This window comes from Heloderma suspectum, chromosome 5 (genome assembly GCF_057233095.1).
Source record: "Heloderma suspectum isolate Gila_16-S chromosome 5, 16-S_ref, whole genome shotgun sequence".
In the NCBI taxonomy this organism is placed as follows: Eukaryota; Metazoa; Chordata; class Lepidosauria; order Squamata; family Helodermatidae; genus Heloderma; species Heloderma suspectum.
The window spans coordinates 129,905,443-129,929,616 of NC_139462.1; the positions used below are offsets into that span (position 1 = coordinate 129,905,443).

Sequence of the window (24,174 nt, forward strand, 5' to 3'; positions counted from 1 at the left end):
ATCAGTCTTATCCAAAAGTACCTGGAACTGGTTAGCAACTACTTACTCAAGAACCTTGCCCAGGAAGGGGACATTCAAGACCAGTCTATAGTTGTTCAAATCTTCCAGATCCAGGGAGGATTTCTGAAAAAGAAATCTTACCACCGCTGCCTACTTCGGATGACCCAAGACCCCTCCCTCCAATAAGGAGGCATTAATCACCTCCTGGTCCAACCACAGGTCCTTTCCTTACTAGATTTTACCAGACACGAGGGGCAAAGGCTAAGAAAGCAGGTATGCCCAAGCATATCCTTGAGACATGCTGACGGACCCTCAGCCAATAAAGCTGGACCAACAGTGCTCTGGACACCCCTTGAGACTGATCTGCTATTATGGTAGAGTCAAGGCCCCAAATGATGCAAGCAATTTTATTCTTAAAAAGCCTTACTGCCTAGAATGTTGTATTATTTGAAACTGAGGACTTTAGAGTATGTTGTTATATTTTCATTTTTTTTGGTTTTGTTATGTTTTTGTTTTGTTGACGTTCACAATAAAAAATTGATTTACAAAATTTCTTAAAATGCCTTACAAACAAGTCACAGCTGGCCTCCAAGGGTTCTATACCTTCCTTTGGGACAGTGTGTAAAAGGTCCCAAACCGCTTAGTCAAGCTCCAGTGGCCTGCCTCCTATAGAGGATGCAACTGAAGCAGCAAAGTAACTTTGCTTTGCTGCCTTCACGTGGGTCCAATATTAGGCACATACTAATATTTGGTTGCATTCACTGGAGTTTTCCTCCACTGGCACTCTATCCATCTCCCAATTTGCTTCAGTGTCTCCAGCTCTGGGATATACCACGGAGCCACTCAGGCTCTGCAAAGTTAAGGAGAGTGCTCAGGAGCAATCATGTAAACTACCTCAGCCATTTCTGTATGCCACAGATACCAGGGCTTTGACAGGAACACTAGTCCTGTCAGCTGGACCCCCCTGCCCCCACCTAGCAGTCTGGAAACCAATTGGATCCAACAAATCCTAACTGAGAAGACTGTGCAGATCAATGGAATGGCTGTTTCAGTTGGCATCTTTACCATCAGCCAGCTTCTTCTGCCCTCAGTCTTGGGAGAAAACAGCCTGAACCCTGGTGTGTAGCACCAACTCTTGGGGGTAAGGGCAAATCAGACTGCTACATACACACTGACATATCCCTAATTATATTATGCCTCTGTTTTAAATGAGGCCACTTTGAGATGCAATTTTGGCTAAACAGCAGGGTACAATTAAAAATATTTATTTTGTTTATTTATTGGATTTCTATACCAGCTATGACCTGAAGCTTTCTGGGCAGTTCACAAAACAAAAACTTAAAACCATAAATTACAGTAACATAGTCAAATATAAACACTGTAAATTTAAAACAGAGTAAAACCAGAGTAAAACTGAGATAAAAGCCAGCAGCAGTTCAAAGATCTTAAAATGCACTAACATCGTTTTTAAAATGGAAGGACTAAAAAGCCTGAGAAAATAAAAAGGTCTTTACCTGGTGCTGAAAAGACTACAACACTGGTGCCAGGTGGGCCTCTCTGGGGAGAGCACACCATAACCGGGCTGCCACAACTGAAAAGGCCCTCTGCTCATTTGGCGGGGGAACCCAGAGATGGGCCTCTGAGGATGGGTTAAACAACTTTAAAAATAATAAAGCTTGCATTCTATGTCACTTTCTGATTCTCCAAGGCTCACTTTATGTGTTGTTACCTCATAAACATCAGGTCCATCTTTTTTCTATTTGACTTAAAACCTGAGCCACTGAGAAAATGACCTCAAGTGATGACCTCCAAGTACTTAAAATATTTCTGCAGTTTCTACTGCTATGACTTAACTCAGTTAATTTGGCCACAGACTTATTTGGTTTTGTAAAATGTGTTTTTAATCTTATTGTGTGTTTCTGATTTTTAATGTTGCCTCCATAAGTTTTAAACCTTTTGTTCATTGTCATTGATACCAGGTTAGTTACAGAGTTGTGCATTTATATTTAAAAATAATTAAGGGTGCAATCCTATGGCTGCTAGACAGCGGCTGCACGGCCATAGGATTGGTCAGTACCCGGACAACCACCTCCCCGCCCCCTCCCCCCCCACCTTGTAGGTGGTGCAGATCGTCCCAGGGCTCCATGCTCGTAAGAGCAGTGTGGAGCGGGGCAAAAGGGGGCATTCCTGGGGGTGGGGACTGCGGAAGTGCCCGGTACGACACTTCCTATGTGTCGTCCAGTCTTCCCACCCCGCACTCCAACATCCTGCAGCTAGACAGCCTAAACTGGCCGTCTAGCCACGAATGTAGGGTGGCTGGAGAGCGGAGGAGAGGATCCCTTCCACGCTCCTCTCGCCCTGCACTAGATAGGCAGTTGCCTCCAAGTTTGGAGGCGGCCGCCTTGCCACATAGGATTGCTCCCTCCTACTAGGATTTCTGTAAGATTCCTTAATCTTTGTAAGCAGCTCTGGGAGCCTTTTTTGGCTGAGGAGCAGGGTAAAAAAACTGAACATCAATTAATAAAAAAAACCCCAAATATAAACACGATTGGAATGTTCAAAGAAGTTCATATACATGACTTCAAGGTTGAGAAAATGTCAGTCTGAGTTATGATGATGTGAAGCCACAAGATTTATGTGGCTGATTTATGTGTTAAGAATTAGCTTCATAAAGAATTGTGTACAGGTTGTCAAAGGTGCTTGGAAATAAATGGTGAATAACCTTTTTGTATAGAAATGGCAAATGAGTTTAGTCCAAGATCTGGAGTTTGTGGATCACCACAATAATTGGTTGGATCCCAACTAAGTTAACTCAACGCTTCTTTTCAATGTAGCCTTTAGAAATATGTAGTTTTAATGTTTCAACTGTTTTTAATGTTCTTGTTTTCATTGTTTGAAGGCTTTGTTTTTCATTATTGTATACTGCCTTGATGGCGCTTTAGCAGATAAGGTGGTATATTTACATGTTATAAACAAAGAATGAATGAACGCAAGTCAATGTGAAAACTTAGTTGCGATTACGGTTGTCCCGTGCCCTATTTTCCAGAGGGCAGTCCTCCAATTAAAAGCATTCTCTCTTTGAAGAGCTGTCCCCTCCGAGGCTGCTAGATAAAACAGCTAAAGATAAAGATAAACCACCATAAGCAGGGAGAGCCTTGAAGTTGCCCATCAATACTTAGCAATACTTGGCCAGCAGATCAAGCACACACAGGGGTTGCCATCGTCCCCACTGTGGTGTGAAGTATTGCATTTCTATTTAAATTATAGCAATTATTTGCATCTATACATATAAATTAGCACATGCAAGTTTTAGACAAAGATATCATCTTTTATCCTCTTTTTTTGATGATGCATTTTCTCTTTTTAGTGATGCATAAGTGGCAACCCTAGTTACGACTAACCTATGACTAACTTAAGGCCCACTGAGTTTAATGGAGGCTAAATGTAACTAATGGTCTGAATCCAGCTCCATGGCAAGCCTCTAATGTTCATCATACCATGGCTGCTTTAACTGGCAACAGCCCTGTATTCAGGTTCCTGTTCCTTAATGGCTGGCTAACAGAGCCTCTTTGCTGTTCATCACCTTTGGCTTTCTCCACTTATTTGGGGGTTGCTGATGCAGCAGGCCTTGTTGTTAGATTGCTTTTTAAATACAGCACATGCCCTGCATAAGAAACATGGCCATGGCACATAAACTAATGGGGTGTCACCATGTTTGACATGTGGTGGACATTTGGGACTAGGTTGCCTGGGGCCATGGAAATCATGAGAATCCCAACTGAAGAACATGGGGTGGAGCTGACCCACTGCAATGAAAATTTTTACTGAAATTTTTATTGGAAAAAATGTTTTATTAGGCTATCTTAAGTGTTTAAAAATGTTTGCGTTTGTACTGGATTATCAATGTTTTCTCCTTTCTGTTTGATACATTAATAATTCTTACAGGGACACAGTGATATGGGTTTCCGGAAAAATGTCCTATGCAAATTAGGCTAATTTGTACGGGGCTATTTGCATTCAGTTTGCATTGCACTGGAACATTTTCTGATGCCCTAAAGAGTGATCTAATTTAGCATGTTTATTTTACTTGCATTTAAGAAAAAAGTACCCCATGTTAGTATTGATCACAATACACCACCATATTTGACCTGAAATATTTGAAGGGAAAAATAAAAGTACACATGTGATTTAAATGTTACATTAGTGGATTTTTTTTATTGGAATACTTGTAAAACTTTAAAGACAATATATTTTAAATGTAAGAAAAAAACAAAGGTCCTGAAAATTATTGACACATGAATTCAGCCTTCCCCTACCGGGTGCCCTCCAGATGTGTTGGACTACAACTCCAGGCATCCTCCATCAGCAAGGGATGCTAGGAATTGTAATCCAACAGATATGAACACAGCACTAATTAATTTTAGCAGCCTCAAAGAACTGTGCATGATATGCTAACAACTACTCATCTATTTCAGCAGAGTTCAACTCTCTTCCACTAAGGTTGTTGGGGCACTACGACATACATGCATTTCAGTGACATATATGTATTCTCCCACTAACTTGCTAGGGATAATCACCTGAAAAACATTAATTACAGCTTTGAAACTGGCAAGCTTGCCTAATATTGTATTTGCAATTGGCATCCATTAATTAATTGTTACTAATGAATATATGAAATGGAAAAATTTCTGCCCACATCACTGCAGGAATGTTAGAGTACTGAAAACCCCCCTCATGATATTGTAAAATTTAACCAAATATTGGATGATTGTTTAATGCCATATTATACCCTGGTTTCTGTACTTCCACTTACAGTCAGAGATTCAGAAATATACGGTTAATATGGGCGCAATCCTATGTGGAGAAGCAGCCGGCTCTGAACTTGGAGGCAACCACCTATCCAATGCAGGGTGGATGGAGTGTGGAGGGGATCTTCTCCTCCGCACTCTGGCTGCCCTGCACATGCAGCTAGATGGTCAATTTCGGCTGTCTAGATGCAGGACCTTGGAACGGGGGGAGGGGAAGGGCTGGACGACACATAGGAAGTGTCGCACCGGCACTTCTGCAGTTCCCGCCCCCGGGAATGCCCCCCCTTTCCCTGCCTCATGCTGCTCTTATGAGCCCGGGGCAAACAGCGCCTCTTACAAGGTGGGGGGGCAAGGAGGCAGTTCCCCAGGAACCGACCTCAGAGCGTGGGCTCCGATGTCGGTTCCTGGAAACCAATCAATCCTATGGCCATCTAACCGCTGTCTAGTGGTCATAGGATTGCGCCCTAAGAATTTTTTAAAAAGAGTTATATGGTGAGAAATATGTTTAAAGGTATTTTGTCAAGCCTGAATAATACTATACTAGAATGTGAAGATTATGTAATAATTTTAAGACCTATGTTAGTGACATAGCTATCTGGATAAATGGAGTACGTGGAAGTTTATTTCTACATCTGTATCTGCAAAATCTCAGAATGTAAATGTCAAAGAATCTTTTTAATATAAAATGCGATACCACTGGTAACTACTCCTTAAAAGGTAGAGTTATTTAAGAGAAATTCCACAGTATTAAAGATGTGGGCAGGATAATGTTGGATTTATGGCCAGATGGTGAGACTACCCCCAGATAAAAATGTATCGGCCCAAAGATGGCCAGAAATGATTCTTTTGGGATAGATGAAAGATATTTTAAGACTGAAACCTACCAACAAACTGAGAACATGTTAACAGCAGGTAAAATACTGGTAGTCTCCAAATGGAAGTCAACAAATGGATCTTCTAACAAAAATGGCTTTACAATCTCAATTAATGAGTAATATCTAAGGGCTGGAGAGTAGAGCCTTCATCAGTCACCCCGGCCATCAGAAAGTGCCCCAAGCTGCAGATTGTCCAGTTGCCTGCGTGAGATGCTGTGCCCTCAAGTGACAAGAAGATCTGAAGCTATCTGGCCCTGGCTGCTAGGTAGGACATTTTGGGGGAAGGCTATTTTCCTTTATGATCATCATGTAACCTTTGAAGAGTAGCAGTTGGAACAGACACACCAGCAGTATCTAAGGCCTCGGGAGTGGACATTTTACATCATTGTAAACACAGCCTTCATCAGTTACCACTGCCTTAAGAAACATATTTATTGTATTTTTTCTTTTAATGTCAGCTGCTTTGAGGCCTGTTATCAAGCAGAAAGACAGGATATAAATATTGTGAATAAATAAAAGTCGTTACATTACATGAATGATTTAAATGTTCCCTTGTTAAAAAGTAATTTTTATCTGTTATGAGGTCTTCTAGTAACATACTGAATGTGGCATCATGATTTAACTTATATCTGTAGACTGTGATCCACCCCAGTTTTCCCCGTGGGCAGGCGGAAAGTGCTTCCATGTGTGCTTGGGAAGGAACTGATGTTTTTTTACCAGCAGAAGCTCCTCATCCCTCAGGGATGGTGGTAGAAGGGGGCTGAAAAGCCCCCATGTTTGAGTAGAAAAACATTCACGGCACTTTGGATTCTGCCCATTGTAATTTGGCAAGAAGAGAAACTGTTTGAATTCATGTAGTTTAATTTCATTTTTGTTTATTTATTCTACATGGTAATTTGATATATCATTACTTGCTGTTCATACGTGTCTAAAGTATGAATATATAATGGACATTTTATATATTATCATTTAAATGTAAAACAGTAATTTAAAACACCCATTAAAATATATGTTAAATTCAATCTATACGTTAAAAGACATCCTGGGTACCATTTGTACTCATAGCTCAGCAAATACAAAAACCTGTATAATTAAGTGTTCCTATCTATGTGACATCACAAACAATAGCAGTATTTTTAAAAAATATATTTGACTTATATTTTCTTGTACCAGGAGAGTACAAATAAGCTCGTACGTATCCAGACAAGACAGAGGCACCGTGGGTAGGCAGTTCCTGGGTCTGGAAAGCTGATGTTCAACCTGTTCTGGAAGGAGTTGCTCTCTCCCTGAAGGAGCAGGTACACACATTGGGAGTGCTCCAACATTGTCACTAGAGATCCAAGTGGCCTCGGTGACTTGGAACACCTTTTACCGACTTCAGCTGCTTTGCCAGCTTCAGCCTTCCTGAATAGAATAGCTGGACCACAGTGATCCATGCTGTGGAAACCTCCAGGTTGGATTATTGTAATGCATTATATATATGCCCTTGAAAATGGTTTGGAAGCTTCAACTGGTTCAGAATTCGACTGCTAGAATTCTGAGTAGTTTATCTAGATGGAGCCATGTTATAACAATTCTAAAAAAAGTATGTTGGCTCTCTATTCGCTTCTGTCCCCAGTTCAAAGTGCTGGTGCCCACCTTTAAAACCCTAAGGGGTTTGGGACCCAAATATCTGAATAAATGCCTCCTCCTGCCCATGCATGGAGTTCTTGGAGGCCCTTCTGTGTACCATCATTGAGGGAAGGGTCCTATGCATGTACAAAAGAGAGGGCCTTCTCTCTGGTAGTGTCCTGACTTTGGAATGCCCTCGTGAGAGAGATATGATTGGTACCAACTCTATATTCTTTTTGGTGCCAAATTACATTCCTGTTTGCCAAAGCATTTTGAGGAGAATTTTGCAATTTCATGAGATTGGCTCCTGGTTTTATGGTTTTTATGCCTCTACTTTCTATGGTTATGCATTGTTTTTATAATTTTATGTCCACTGTCCTGGGAATGCCTTTGGTGATGAAGGAGTGGTACAGAAAATTTAAAATTAAAGAAAATCAATATTTCTATATGACTGCCAGGACATATGTTAACTAAAAGGTCACTTCCTGGCATATAGAAGGGGAAGAAATGGAAGCAGTGACAGATTTTATTTTCTTGGGCTCCAAGATCACCGCAGACGGTGACTGTAGCCATGAAATTAAAAGACGCTTGCTCCTTGAGAGGAAAGCTATGGCAAACCTAGACAGCGTAGTAAGAACCAGAGACATAATCTTGCCGACAAAGGTTCGTATAATCAAAGCTATGGTTTTCCCAGTAGCAACGTATGGCTGTGAGAGCTAGACTATAAGGAAGGCTGAGCGCCGAAGAATTGATGCTTTCGAACTGTGGTTCTGGAGAAGACTCTTACGAGTCCCCTAGACTGCAAGGAGGTCAAATCAGTCAATCCTAAAGGAAATCAACCCTGAGTGCTCATTGGAAGGACAGATACTGAAGCTGAAGCTGAAATAGTTTGGCCACCTAATGCGAAGAGAAAACTCACTGGAAAAGACCCAGATGCTGGGAAAGATTGAAGGCAAAAGGAGAAGGGGACGGCAGAGGATGGGACGGCTAGATAGCATCACCGATGCAATGAATATGGACGAGCACACTCCGGGAGAGAGCGCAGGACAGGAAGGCCTGGCGTGCTATGGTCCATGGGGTCACGAAGAGTCGGACACGACTGAATGACTGAACAACAACAAAGGACTGCATATAGCTTTCAAAGGCAAAACTTTCTCAAACTGAAATATTTTGAAAACAGTATCATTTTCATTGCATTCAGAAAGGCTGTGCATGTCTGATCAAAACTGAACAACATTTCTGATAGCTTTGGCTCTATGTGAGGCTTGACATGTTTTCCAATGTGATGCTTGGATGTGCAAACATTCTGTGAAGCAGAAAAACGATAACACTTCCAGCATCCACATCCACACTGGTGATGACCCCTAGGTACATGTCTAATATATGGCAGCAATGCATTTTTTTCTAGCTTTCAGACTGAACACATTAATTAAAGCCTTTAAAAAACCTAGCTCCTACTCTTTAAGATACCCAACCAGAAACCTCAGCTAAATAAGAAATTCACAGTGGCTAATGAGAACAGAAGCTACTTTGAATCCAATATTTTTTTCTAAGAATAAATCATGGTGAATCACTATCAGAGGCTCTGATAATTATGCAAAGATATGTCATTGCAAAATGGTTTGCCTGCTTATTCAGTGTAAAGGATACCCTGAGCAGAGTGTGAGAAATATTGAGCAATGGAATGGCTTTGAAGGCATGTTGAAGGCCACTATGGAAGGGAAGTAGGGGCTTGGAAGGTTGGAGCTTGATTTTGATGATGGACATAAGGGTCAGAATATCAGATTGGATGAGAAATTGGCCTCACCTGGCATAACATGGTATTATGAGTTTGTTGGGATATGTTGAACATGGTAGTCACAGGTGCTGCTTAGTGTCCTTTGCATTTGTTCACGTAAGATTTTTAATTGTGGTTCTTATATTTAGGAAGCCAGTGAATTAGCTATAATACAATTTTTAGCATATAGTAACAAATATCTAGCTGGATGCTATGTTACATTTGGGGAAATTATGCTCATACTATGATTGAAATTAGCTCACTGCATTTATTGCCTCTTCTGTAATGTTTGGCATGTTCCCTGTTGCCTCACTCTTAAAACAATAACTAGGTTAATATTAAATAATCTGGATATAACTATGTTAGCCCTATAGTTAATCTCTAAATTGAATCAATGTTTCTACTAGATATATGAAGTTAAAGCAGACTTTTCTATGTAAATGAAGAACAAATCTGATCATTTCTTGACTATTAATATTTACAACCTACCAAAGATAGGTATTTCATGATCACCAGATGAAAAGAAAGTGCTCTAATCTGCCCAATAATTATCAGACCTTACTTCTGCTTATCGGTCATGGGCATTTTATTTTTGTTTGCTACTTTGTTTTTGTGAGATTGGAGCTAGAACAAGGCAGAGTGAAGCAGAAAGGAGCAACACTGGAAAGAAGACAAACTTCTCCAGCGTGCAGATTCTGATATTTCTATACGTAAACCTCACAAACAATAATGGGTGCTGGCTGTTAAAAAAGAGACCCTAGATTCTTTCTATAGGAAAAAAAGGAAAGCGTGCAAAATGTGTACAGTACAGATGCAAGGCCTGGTTGAAAGAACAGTATAGATAATACTCTATTTAGATGTCAATTAACATCGCTTAGTGGTCAGATCTGCACCATTGTTTAGGAAATATATGAAGAATCAATCACTTGCTGATTTTAATTAATCTACCCTGCCAGCAAGTCATCACAAGTGCTAGGATCTGAGAACAAGCCTGTATCGCACCAAGATCATCCACTGAGCCCATGGGGGATGGAATCCGTTGTTATCCCCAGCTAGCTGAGCTCTGCAATGTGTTCAGTTCCCAAATTATGAATATTTATGACTATACTAACCCAATATCATGGACATTTTCCATCTTGCGGAGAAATACTATTTACCCAGTAACTACCAGCTATTGCTTCTGAAATTTTCTGGACATTTACTGCCTGGTTTTTGTTATGTTTACTCAGAAGGAAGTCCCACTTTGTTTAATGGGATGTGCTTCCAAATGAGTCTGCACAGGATTGCAGCTTTAGGGCCAAACTACACATGATGTCAAACACATGATTGGTCCTTGCATGCTCATGGTTTTTATTCATTAACAGCAGTTGTAGCGGGGTGGAGGATCCCAAATGAGATGGTCACAAGGGGAAAAGGGGATTTAAGCTTTTGCCTTCACTCTGGTCCTGATCCAGATCCCTCTTGCAGCAGCTACTATTCAACTGTAAGGAAAGTTGCTATTGGCACTATCACACCATTTATACATATCTGAATTGCTTCTTTATGCCTTAAAGTTCGGAGTGCATTGATATATGTGTATGCATGTGGCAAATGTGCTTTTCCGTCTAACACTTATCGTGACATGGGGAAGGCTGGCACTCAAGTAAAATGGTTGTGATGGATCCCCAGTATATTGACTGTGAGCCTGGTGACTTCCATAATCCATCATACATGAAGCAACCCTTTTGTGGGTCGAGCAGCAATCTAGGTATACAGCCAAGAGCTGTCCTTTTAGTCAAACAACTGCCTTAAGATTGAGACGTTGTCATGGACACCGCAGTAATAGTTAAGGCCTCTCAGAAGCCTTCACTGCTGACAATGGTGGCTGGTTTGCGAGCACTGTTTTTGTGGGGTTACTGAATGGAGAACTCTTCGTTGGTTGATAGGTTTTGGCCCCTTCATTGTGTAATGCTGTATCTGCAGTACCTGCAGTGGGATGGCAAGAGTGTTGGATGTGTCAGACAGACCTTCCATAGGAAGTTGGATGATAAGCCTAGAGGAGGCTCTTTAATAGCCTTTGGTATAGCAGAGGTGACGGAGCCAGAGCGCAGGCCAAGATATTCTGGCCTGGCTTTGACCCAGCTCTGGGAAAACCGTACTGCCGGGAAGCAGCTTTATGCTAGTCTGGCACCATACACCATGTGAAATAAACACATTCTTATCTCTGTCCAGGAGCCACAACTCATACCTTTGCTGCCATCTCCACAGAACCTAAGACAACAGCACTTGGACATTTCTAAGTGTACTCACATGATACATTTTTAAACCACTACTAAATATAAATATAAATATATAAATATAAATAAATAATATTTTGTGTCAAATATTTTTGTTGAAGATACTCAAACATAACAGATCTAGATTGCTTGAATACCTGCTGCAAACCTATCTAAATAAAATAATACATTGAATTATTTTAAATTATACGACCAAAGAAATGCATAGCTAAATGCAGCAAAGTTAGAAGAGAACTGAAAAAGTGCAACACAACAAAGAATACCAGCTCAATTTACTCACTCAATGCTGATACTGAGGCAGTATGAACATTAAAACATATCGAAACAAACAGCACAACTAGAGTACAGTTCTAACTACCAATCGGCTCATCAGCTCCCACAACACAAGGCCATGTTAAAGCATCAGTTGATCAGCTTATTCACTTGCAAACATGTTGACCATGAAAATCATTTCATGACCTGCTGATGCAGCACATAATTAAAATCCTGGCTCAATCCTAGTCCCTTTATAGTTTTGTAGGGGGAGGGTAGGAGAAACATCTGCTCTAACTAAATCATTATTCCAGGAGCTTTCACAGATTCTCAGCTTAGAGGCCACACTAGTATTGGTGCCATCCAAACCATTCTTTATAATCAGGACATCCTGGAGGAGGCACTGTAGCTTACTAGCTTTCTAGAGACCTAGAAGCATCTTGTTTCTTCCAGACTAGAAAGAACTCTTCCCATCACCTAGTTTGACAGCACAAGGAGGAAAACAGAGGTAATTCCCTCTTGAAATGTCTATTGGACAGTTTACTGCTTCCAGGGCACAAACACAGTTCTTTATCTCCAACAAGAGAATACTAGTATATACATACACACAGGGCTGGATCCAGGATCTGCCTTCCACAAGAGGAGGGGTTCCACTTGCATAAGGTCCCGCTCCCCAATTTGGGGGGATTCCCCCTCCCCCACAGATCACCCTTCAGCAGGGTCTCCTGACTTTTTGTGAAGCATTTTCAGGGGGCTTGAGGGGCCGCCATAGGACAGAGAGGGTGGTGAAGTCCATTTTCATCAGTGCAGTTGAGCCATCATACATTTGGATCAATCCCATGGAGTCCCTGTACTGGGCAATACTGGATTATTGATTTGGTGGCAAGTTATAAACATGGAGGCACTGCAGGCTGTAGAAGCCAAATATGATCTTTCATGGCCAAAAGTGTGGCAAGAATCCACTACAAAACAAGGATGCTCTCTTTTTGTATGTGCCAGATTCTCCGCCACATAGAATCTGCAACTTCAAAGAATATATCCAGGGCTGGCATGTCCTTCTCCCCTGGACATCCTGGCTGTTTATTCAAATGCTTTAAGGCAGCAGCCCACTTTGTGCTGTCTGCCACATTACTCCCATTTGCTATAGCAGTGGAGGATCAGTGGAGGAACAGTTTTTTGTGATGCGTATGTGTAGCAACCACAATCCTGCTGCCTCAAAAAAATATGCTGATGACACCCACCTTTGTCTCACTTTTACCTATGGTTCAGCTGAGGTGGTGGAAATACTAAACTGGTGCTTGACATCAGAGGTTAAATTAACACTTGAAATCAGAAATGGACTGGATGAGGCTAATAAACTGAAGCAGTCCTGAGGAGTCAGAGGTTGGTGTGGGTGGCTTGTCTGCTCAGGAAGCTGGTGTTCCATCTGTTCTGGATGGGACTGCACTCCTGCTAATGCAGAGGTGGGCAACTTATGACCCTCCAGATGTTTTGGCCTCCCATCAACCCTAGCCTGCATAGTTAATAGTGAGGGATCATGGGAGTTGTAGGCCAAAACATCTGGAAGGCCACAAGCTGCCCATCCCAGTGCTAAAGGATCAGTTGTTTGGGGTTTGTCATAGATACACGGATGGCATCAGTGGCACAGCACATCTTTCACCAGCTGAGGTTGGTGTTGCAACTGAGACCCCTCCTGAATAGAGGTAGCCTGGTTACAGTTTCCCAGACTTTAGTAACCTCCAGGTTTATATTATTTTATTATTCACATTTCTATACCACGTTCCACAAAGGTATCAAAGCTGCGAACATAAATACAATGACATAAAAACAACATAAATACAACACAACTTAATCTTGTAGCACTGTGCGCTACAAACCATAGCTGGCTGGGTCACACTTCACGGAAGAGCTCTGTAAAGAGACAAGTTTTAAGAAGCTGTCTGAACATCACAATTGTGAGAGCCTGTCTAATGTCAGTTGGTAAGGCACTCCAGTGGGTGGCCGCTGCAACACTAAATGCTCTGCTGCAAGTGCTCCTGAAGCAGACCTCAGGAGCACGTGGCACCCTGAGAAGTGCTCCCTCAGATGACTGCAAAGGTCACCTAAGTGGTGAGGCAGTCCCCAAGGCAACCTGGATGGACTGCTACAATGCCTTGCGCACAGACGTGCCTTTGAAGACTGCCTGAAAACTGGTCAGTTCAAAATACAGCTGCCAGGATACTAACTGGGAACATTGTTCCCTACTGCTTAGACAGCTCCACTGGCTGCCGGTCCACCTCCGAGCCCAATTCAAAGTGTTGGCCTTCACACTTAAAGCTGTAGTAATTGGTCTCCAAAGTGGGGTGCGCAAGATGATCCATTGGGGTGCACGAGCCACCTGATGATTGAGCAGCCTCCCGCTGCTCCTACCGGTTGCCACTGTGTGCAATGATGGCGGTAGCAGAGGCAGCAGGATGGGACGGGAGCCGAGGGGGAAGCTCCAGGGCATTTCTGTCTCGGCTCCAGTCCTATCCCGCCTCTGCCATGGCCACCAAGAGCAACTGTGCCAGTCTCTGCCGGGCACAGCAGAGAAAGGTGCAGTTGCTTGCTCAGCTGTGGAAGTGGAGCAGTGGCCATCCTGCCGAAGGAGAGCAAATTCGTTCCAAATTTGCTGACCTTTTCTGTGATGTCAAGCAGCTGTCAGTAGTATGCCTAGCAGATTTATTTATTTATTTTAAATAAGCACACTTAATCTGTCCCTTCAAGGTAAAGGTGACGTTTTAACAATGAGTGAGAAAGTAACTGCTTTTCGAAAGAAACTCGTGCTATGGAGAGAGCATATTGAAAATGGATGTCTGGAAATGTTTCCATCGGTATGTGATTTTGTTGCTGAAAATGATTGTGTGTCACCTATAAAAATTCTCATATCTGCACACTTAAAGAACTTGGAAGCGGAATTTTCTAACCTGTTTAAAAATCTTCCAAATGAAGAGTTTCAGTGGGTTTTGAACCCATTTGTTAAAAATATAAAAATGCAATGCCTTCCAATTAGTTTGCAAGAACAACTGATTGGCATCTGGGAAGATGGAAGTTGACTAGCTGAATTTCAACAAAAAACTTTGTATAATTGGTGGATGGGATTGAAAAAGGAGTATTATGATTCAGTCAGTGCAGCCAATGATGCACTTCTTCCATTTGGATCTACATATCCTTGTGATGTGTCTTTTTCAGCTATGACAGCCATTAAAACCAAGTATCGAAACAAACTGGACTTCGAACCAGACCTTCAAATCACTGTATCACGAAGTGTTAAACCAAGATTTTCAAAAATAATGAAGCATATTCAGTCACACTGCTCTCACTAAAAATATCAATAATACTTTTTTACTGAGAGCAAAAGGGTTTTTATACCATTAATAAATAAAATCAATTACTTAAAATATTGTTTATTTCATCTTTATCTCATCCTTTAATTTCTATTTTTTCATATGTTTTATAATGTACATAATATATTAGTGCAGTAGTACATGTATATCATTTATAAATAAATATACATATATTAGGGATGCACGCTCAAAAAATTCCTACTGATAGGGGTGCGTGATCAAAAAACTTTGGGGACCACTGCTGTATGCAACATGGGAGCTGGTTGACTTGAGGAATGTCTGCTTGCACTGCAACCTGCTCATGCATGAAGGTCATAATTAGAGGCCCTTCTCCAGGTTCCCCCGCCATCTGAGGGGAGGCAGGTGGTCACCAGGAAAAAGGCTTTCCTAGCGGTGCCTCATTTGTGGCTTTCCCTCCCCAGGGAAGTCTGCTTGGCACCCACCCGAATGTCCTTTTGGTGCCAGGCAACTACCTCCTTCTACTCAAGGCATTTTAAACATCTCAGGACTTTTAAAACATGATGATTCCTTTATTGTTGATTTTATTGTTAGTGCTTTGTTTGGATTTGTTATGATTTCATTGTTTTTATCTTATAAACGATTCTGGAAATTATATGTTGAAGGGTGGTACATAAATTCATAAAGTAAGTTAATACATTTAAAGGATAGGCAAGAACCCCATCGGTGTTTGCTTAAAAGACAACACGGACATTTCCCTCTCTCTCTCTCACCCCCACCCCCTGAAACCACTGATGCAATTGGGAAGAGACCCTAACTGTAGTGCTGCAACATTTACTTACATAAATCTAACTGACGGGGGGAGCAATTGTATGGCCGCTAGTCAGCAGCTAGATGGCCATAGGATATCTGGTTTTCTGGGAACCGACCTCAGAGCCCACGCTCCGAGGTCGTTTCCCAGAAAACCAACCTTCCTTCCCTTCCACATGCCTCGCAGGCAACGTGGAACAGCCCTGTGCTCCACACTCACAAGAGCATGGAGCAGCCAAAATGGAGCATTCCAGGGGGCGTTCTGGGGCGGGGAAGGTAGAAATGCTGGTACAACACATCCTATGTGTCATTTGGCAGCCTTCCCCCGCACTTCGCCTTCCCACGGCTAGGCAGCCGAAATCGGCTGTCTAGCCGCAAATGCAGGGCAGCTGAAGTGTGGAGGGGACAATCCCCTCTGTGCTTCTCCTCCCCAGCATTGGATAGGTGGTCACCTCCAAGTTTGGAGGCGGCTGGCTATCCCCATAGGATGGTCGGCATCCTCCAAACTCAGAGACTGCTGAGTATCCAATGCAGGGCAGGAGGACAGTGGAGGCAATCTTTGCCTCTGCACTCCAGCCGTCCTGCATTTCTGCTAGATGGGTGATTTCACCCATCTAGCAGCAGCACCTCAGAGGGGGAGGGAAGGAGGCAGGGGTGACTGTAGGAAATGGTGTATTGCAACCACACTGGTCTCCTCCCTGCCCCACCCCCAGGAGCGCCCCCCTTTCCCCATCTCTGTGCTCCATTTTCTGAGTGCAGAGAGGTAACCGGTGCGGTTCTCTCCATGCTGGCTATGAGGGGGAGAGGACGGGGAGCACAGTTTCTTGCCTCCAAGGTCAGAGCCAGGAAACCGAACAATCCTATGGCCCCCCAGATGCCGTCTCGGGGCCGTAGGATTGCTCTCTGATTAAAATCTTTTGATCTATCAAAAAGCTGGCCCTGATTAACTATGGAGCACATTTTAAAAAATGGATTAAAATAGTTAGACACCATCTTAGAAGCACTCCTCCTCCTCCTCTCACACAGGAGAATGCTTCTTCTAGGATGGTAGCTGTTGCAATGTTTATGCATCATCTAACAATGAATTTTTTCTTCAGAACTATGGTGTTATTCATATGCACATTTATTCAGGTTTTATTAGTATATTCACACAACTAATGCGGATTTCTTTAACTGGGTGATGGCCCTGCTTAGTAATAAGGAAAAGATATTAACAAGCTGGTTCATGCCTCCAGAGCGCACAGGAGATTGGGTTCCTGGTTAGGCAGCACTGGTGCTGAAGCAGTATTTGTGTGAACTGCTGCCCCCATGTGGGTGCAGTACATACAAACTGCAGCGAACTCCACAATGACAGTGGCATTTTTCAAAACTGCTGCTAAGGCTGAAATTGTGGCAGCTACAAGCACAGTAGTCACATGGAGACGCTGGTTCACACAACAGTATGGCCCTGCTGCAAACCCAGCATCAGACCTGCATGCTCTTGCGGTAATCATATTTTTGTCTGAGCTAATCTGAATTCAGCACACAATGTGCTTCTTTACATACCCATTAGCTGTGACTGAAGTCTTTCAATCACCAGTTCTCATGAATATTCAAGAGTAACATAAATGTATACATGCAGATGATCTGCTTCACCAAGCAGCTTTTACGTTTAACAGAGATGGGTGCGGCGGCACAAGCTCACCTTGGATTAACTCATTTGCTGGGAAACAAGCCCATTGACCTTAGGTCTTTCTCTTGGGCTTCCCATAGACATCTGGTTGGCTAATGTGGAACACATAATGCTGGACTACATAGGCCTTTGGTCTGACCCAACAGTGCTCTTCTGGTTTTCCTTCTTCATTGCCCTGACGCATTACATAATGGGAGAATCACAATGCAAAGCCCAGGGAATCATGGGAAATGTTATTGCAGCAGTCCTTACAACTCCCATGATTTCACAGGCTTTGCACCCAATGCTGTTACCCCAAGCACCAGGGCAACAGAGGGCAGAAAGGGAAAAGTTCCCTCCACCGATCCTCCTCGTTGCCTCTCACTACTCTGCTGGTTGAAAAGGAAAAGAAAGCAGGGAGTGTGCTGCTGGTGTGTGTGTGTGTGTGTGTGTGTGTGTGTGTGTAAGGGACTAGCTGGGAAGACTTTGGGAGATCACAATGGCTTGCAGGGATGGGGAGCCCAGAATTCTTCTCCAGCTTGGATTTACTTTGAGATGGAGAAAAATTCTGAGGCTTTTAAAGCTTCTCTCTCATTTGAGGCAGCTGTTTTATAGCCTCCAAATTTCTGAACCTGACTCAGAAACACTGTGCTGGCATCTCTAATCTCTAAAGCAGCCTCCTGCAACATGGAGCCTTACCGATGTTTAGGATTACAACTTCCATCATTCCTAACCATTGGCAGTGCTGGCTGGGGCTGATGAGGATCGTAGTCCAAAACTTCTACAGGGTACCATTTTGAGACAGGCTGCTCTAAAGTAAGCTCAAGAATGCTTGCTGGAATCCTTTCAACACTAAATGTAGATACTGCTTTCTGCCATAATGCTCCTTTTCTTTGCATTCTGCCTGTAGTGAACTGTTTACAGCAACCTTCCTCAACCTGGCTGGGGATGATGGGGGATGCAGCCCAAATGCATAGTCTAATACATCTGTAGGCCACCAGGTTGGGGAAGGATCATTTCATTTTGCTCAGCTCCAGCAATTTTTGTTTCAACAATTTGATGTGGCACATATTTCTTATGAGTGCACCTGTGTAGCGATAGCAGGAAATTTAACACATCGGGGAGCCCCCCAATACATTTCCTACAAATTCCTATGTGTGCCTTTGAGCTGTCTCATATATTACTACATAAACTATTATGTGAGTGGTCTACTTTTCTGAACAGTGTAGTGGATTATGACTCATCTCCTCTGAAAAAGAAAATCTGTTTTTCTGCTAAAGAAAGCAGGGTGGGGTGAAACCTAATGGTAGAGCCTGTACTTTGCTTGACTACGTCCCTGGCATCTCCAGTTATCTCAGGTAGCAAAAGAAGTTTGATTCCATATAAGGCAGAGACATATGGTGGTACCATGATGAATTTCATCTCTAATCTGATGTATGAGAACCCAAAAACAACATATGAACTGATTCTTGATCACAATCTTTCCTCAAACTTGCTGCTTAAGTACAGTCTCTCATACATTAGAAAAACATGAATATTTACTTGCTAATCGTGAACTGAGGACTGTTCAGTTGGGACATATAACATGGCAGGGGGAACGGGGGATATCATAAAGGAGCAGGCCTCATCCATCTCTCCTGCCTCCAATTTATCTTATAGCTGTGTACAAGACCGAGCATAGTTCAGAAATAAAGATGCCTCAGAAGGACAAACTACATAAAATGTTGCAGGAATAATATCACATCTCCATTCACTTTGGGCCAAATTACACATCATGTTAAAATGCAGTTCTGCAGTTTTAAGGGAATTTACAAACAAAGGGCCAAATTATATGTGACACATGTAGTTACATGAACATTTTAAAAAAGTTAAAGCAGCAGGAGTCTGTGTGAGATCAGAACTGGAACCTCAGCACACAGTGGTGGGATAAACTTTTCCTTTTGTGCTATGATCCCAACTAATATCTGTCCTCCATCCCCCCAGCTGATATTTGTCACAGGAGGGTAGCTTTCCTCCCATACCAAACAACAGCTTGTGCGGAATTATCCTCAGGACTACAGTGCATTTGGAAAGGGTTAACCCTCTCCCTGCGTGCTGCAGTCCCAATACTTGATCCATCCCCATCCCACTATCCAATGTTTTTAAAAGATTCATGCAACTCCATGTGGCATATTTTAATGCCATATGTAATTTGGCCCTTTGCCTCTTAATTCCCTTAAAACTATAGAACTTTGCTGCTTGGGGGATATTTTAGGAATAATTGACAGATGAAAAAAGGTTTCTACTATTGGAAACAGAATGTGTAAAAAGTGTATTCTATATTGGGTAAATGTGATATAAAAAGCACCTATATACATTGTACTCATAGGGACACAGGAAAAACATCTGGAGGATCCACATTTTACTCATCTTCAGGACAGGTTTGTGGAGTGTGATGCAGTGTGCACTTCACACCCATGAAGGGTGTGATCCGTAAAGCATTTAAGCTGTCCTACTGCTTTACTTTATTTAGTCCACTGATGGTGGTAAGAGCAAACCAGCTTAAGTGAATTGAGGGCTGTGGTTTTAATTTTTGTAAACTGCCCAGAGAGCTTCGGCTATTGGGCAGTATAGAAATAAATACATGTGTAGGAAGTAAAAAATTTATAAAGTTTACTACAAAAAAGATATTGACAAATATAAGAAAAGGTATAGTTGTGACACAGATCTAAAATCATGTTTAGATGTGTACTATGTGCGTGTGTTTTACTGCATTACTGAATAAGATCTAGAATGGCCTTTGATGTTTCCAGGTCAGTTCTCAAAGTTCAGCTATACTTTCTGTTGAAAAGTGGCAGAAACACAATTTGCAAGAGAGAAGCAAGGGGTGATTGTGTGCATTTAACTAGCCCCTTCCTGCTGCTTTTCCTCTGTGACTCCTCCTGCTAAGGTTCCCAGAAACATCAAGTGAGGAAAAACTGGAGTTAAGGGAAGAGTTCCCCCCTTTAAGACAAACATCTGGATCCTCCACAATGACAGAATAATACCAATGCTACTTTGAGGAAACACATTTAGATCTCTCCCAAACCATTTATCTGATTCAGTGACAAAACTCCAATGACATCACCCCTGGCATAGCATGAAGGCTCAGATACTATTGCACACAAATAGAAGGGCACAGGGAGCTGCATATGGGAGGAGGTGCTTCCTAAAGGACTCTGGCCCTACACTATTTAGGATTTATTATTGGGTTTATTGTTTGGGCCAGCTGGCACAAACACAAACACACACACACTGAACAATTATGAGAATTAAACAGAGACCTGCTGTGACCTAGGAGCTAAGAAACTGAGCTAGGAAGTCTCCCCAGTACAAACTTTACCTCTGCCATGAACTCCCTATGGCCTTAGGCTAGCTTCTCTCTCTGAGCCTCAACCTTAATACCCCTAACTTAGATGGGACTACTTACAGGAGTGTTGTACACACTATAAGAATATTAACATGAAGTGACTGAACAATCCAAAGCATTTTAAAAATGCTTATCTCAATGACGATTCACCCTAAGCTCACAAATAAGATTGTTCAGCATCAGTGTATCTGCTAATTAATTCATATTTGTTCTGTTTGTACAGTGTAAGTGCAGATACTGTAAAATTATCAGGATCCAAAAGTATCTGTTTGAGGAGGGGGAGGATGCCTTGGTGCAGTTGTGGCCAGCTTGTGGTCCTCCAGATGTTTTAGCCTACAACTCCCATCAGCCCTAGCCAGCACTGCTAGTTACAAACACTATTTCACAAACCCTAAAGGGGAGTGCGTCTGCAAATATTTCCAAGTTCTCAGCTTCAAACACAATTGCACAGTCAGATTTGCTATAAAAGCAATACATTCAAGATCAAGTGCAATGCATCCTGCCTCAAATATGTAAGCAGAAAGCCAAAGAACCACAGAATAGTTCCATGTGTGTAAGGAAACACTAAGACAGCAGAACGCTCTTCCCGGATGGCACTGCCAAAACTGAAGGGAGTTTCAAAACCTATTTGTGATATGCTGTGTGGGTGTGCACATGTGTTTAAAACAAGGGGGGGAAAAAATAAATACCAGACTTAATGTAAACTTTTGGGTTCACTAAAATTGCTCTCTGAATCTCAGCTCCTATCTGTGCAGAGCTAGCTACTTCATGAGAGAATTATATTTGTTTAAAAACCAACCCAGTGCTCAATCCTATACATGTCTACTCAAAAGCCCCACCGTGTTCAATGGATCCTACTCCCAGATAAGTGTGTGTAGTAGGATTGCAGCCTTAGTCTGTATATTTGGGAACTTTTATTACCCTGGAAGAATTGCACTGCCTTGTCTGTCTGTATATTTTCACTACTGTAAGAAATGTAAATCTTATTGTGAGCTCTACTGGAGTTTAGATATAAAAATAAGAATTCTTATAAAATAATTTTATTATTTTATAAAAAAATTATAAAAATTCTTATAAGAATTTATGACAACTCTAAAGCTGTGACAATCTCAATGAGTGAGATTTTAAATGTCTCATTGAAACACACACACAAAAATCTACCCTCTAAACGTTTACATTTAAGCTCTGGCTAATATTATCTGAATTTATACCAAACATCACCTGGCAGAAGTGGCATATGCTGCTTTCTATAAGACATCCTAATTTTGAAATTAAAAAATCATCCTACTTTTGAGGCCCAGCCACCTTTTAAGACCAAATGAAAATGTAATTCCAGAGATCAACTGTCAAGATGGGGAGGGCACAGCTCAGTGGCAGGGCTGGTATATTCCTTGGAGAGCTGCTGCCCAGCCAAAGTAGATGCCACTGGTCTTAGATGGAGCAGTGGCCTGCCAAAGTATAAAGCGGCTTTATATGGGGTGGTGGGGAATGTTCAAAGGGATGGGTTTTAAGGTGCTTTTCAGTTCCCTACTAACTGAAGGGTGTTTGCATGTGCACATTCATTGAGATTTAAAATTTCACTCACTGTTATTGGATATTTACCATTTTCAAATTCTCACAGCTTGGGAAGTCTTCTAAAGAGGAAATCTCTCACCCCACATTCCTGGCGGTGCAGGGTTATCATGAATCTATATGGACATTCAATTTTTCTGCAGTGTGCTCTGGTTCCAATTGTCACCAGGTGGTAGGAAACAAGCAATTTGTGGCTGCAAAAAGGAGCCCAGCACATGACGGTCTCTGCAGTCAATACCCATTGGAAAAGCTACATTTGCCCCAACTTGTCCATGTGTGTTGTCCATGAAACCCACTGTGGCATTTGACCCCTAACTTAATTCCTACCGCATAGCAACAAATGCTTATTTCCAAGCTTATAGCTGCTTTAATAGACTTTATTATGTTTTAGGATGTAAACTTTCTCAAGTGTTTACCAGAAATGTGGGATATAAAGTTCAAAACAAGCAACTCCAACATACGGTAAGGAAAAAAAAGAGAGACTGGTCACCCATAGCCACTCTGTAATATGTAAGATTGATTCCAGAGCCGGTTCAGACCTTATTTTCCCAGGCTCACCTGAACAGTAAGTTTATCTGAGCAGAACACGGGTGAGCAGCGTAACGTTGGAGCAGCAGCAGCGCTACACCTGACCAGAGCCTGCTCAACCCATTTTCACCGAGTTAGCCATCGTGCTCTGCCATGAGAGAAGCGCCTCTAACACTGCTCCCAGGAGCAGAACAACCGCATGAGCAGTTCCCTGGACAGCCCCCCACATTATTTCCCCAGCTCTAAAGGACGTTACTTAAGCTTCTTGTTGCAGCTCTTTCCTCTTCCCCCAAAGCCCATCGGCCCATTCCAAGCACGCTTGCTCCAGCTCCCCTTAATCTTGGGACCCCAAAACCTATCTGAACCCCCTCGCCAGCTTCCTGTGCGTCACTTCCTCCTCCTCCTCCCGCCCCCCAGGCAGCTCAGGGGTCTCACCCTCTCCACCTCGGGCGCCCTGCCTGCCACTCACTCACTCACCTGCTCTCTGGCCGCGGGGGGGTAGCGGCCGCGGGGGGGAGGGGGCGTCCCCTCCCCCCTCTGCCCTCTCCCGCCCCGCAGCAACAGCGGCAGCAGCAGGTGCCGCCGCCATGACTGGGGGAGCGGAGCGGAGCAGGCCCCGCCCAAACTCGGCTTCACAGGGAGAGGGCGGCAGTGACCCGGAAGAAGAAAGGGGAGCCGCGGAAGTCGGCGCCTCCCCCGCAGGCGCCTTCTCCGAAGGGCCCAAATCAGCCGCGGCGAACGGTCCCCCTTCTCCCAGCGGCGTCCCCGCCTCTCCTCGCGGGGTCTGGGCGCCGCCGCTCCGTGCACGAAGCCAATCAGCTGCTCCCATCTCTCCCCCGCCCCATGTCTTTGCCCCCGGCCCCGACCTGCGCCTTCCCGCAGGGAGTGTCTAGGATCGCGCGAAGGGCTCGGCTTGCCCGTTGCGCCGCGCCTCTGCCCGAGGCTGAATATGCAGCTGAAGCCGGGGCGGTTGAGGTGGCCTTAAAAAACACGCTTCAGTGATATAAATTACGTACAACAAACACCCGTAACAACAACAGAAACAAAGGGGGGGGGGGAGAAAAAGGAGAGCAAAACCACTAAAGAACTTAACGTACACGCAGGATGCGTCTTACTATCTGTTACATCATTAAACAGTGGGTGACATCCAGAATCATTGCCATTTAGGCTATATAATAAAAATGTCAAAGGTTGGGGCGCAATCTTTTTCACGTTTAGACAGAAAAAAGTCCTACAACACCTAGCATCCCCTAGCCAGCGTGAGTGGCTGGGGCATGCTGGGAGTTGTAGGGCTTTTTTCTGT

General features: G+C 43.0%; 1 protein-coding gene across 3 annotated transcripts in view; it reads right to left on the minus strand.

Annotated features, from left to right (window-relative positions):
• KRCC1 (lysine rich coiled-coil 1) overlaps positions 1 to 23,513 on the minus strand; it is a 32,894-nt gene extending 9,381 nt beyond the window's left edge. Inside the window, exons 1-2 of one of the 3 annotated variants that reach the window (XM_084857451.1) lie at positions 1,515 to 23,442; positions 47 to 123 (exon numbers count right to left, since the gene is read on the minus strand). Coding sequence is in view for 1 of the 3 variants with exons in the window: in XM_084857453.1 (XP_084713579.1) it covers positions 47 to 74 (28 nt within the window). In the remaining 2 variants the exon portion in view is untranslated. Of the gene's footprint in view, positions 1 to 46 lie in introns of all 3 variants that reach the window. The other 2 variants (XM_084857452.1, XM_084857453.1) reach the window with 2 other exon arrangements.
• Positions 23,514 to 24,174: the final 661 nt, after the last annotated feature.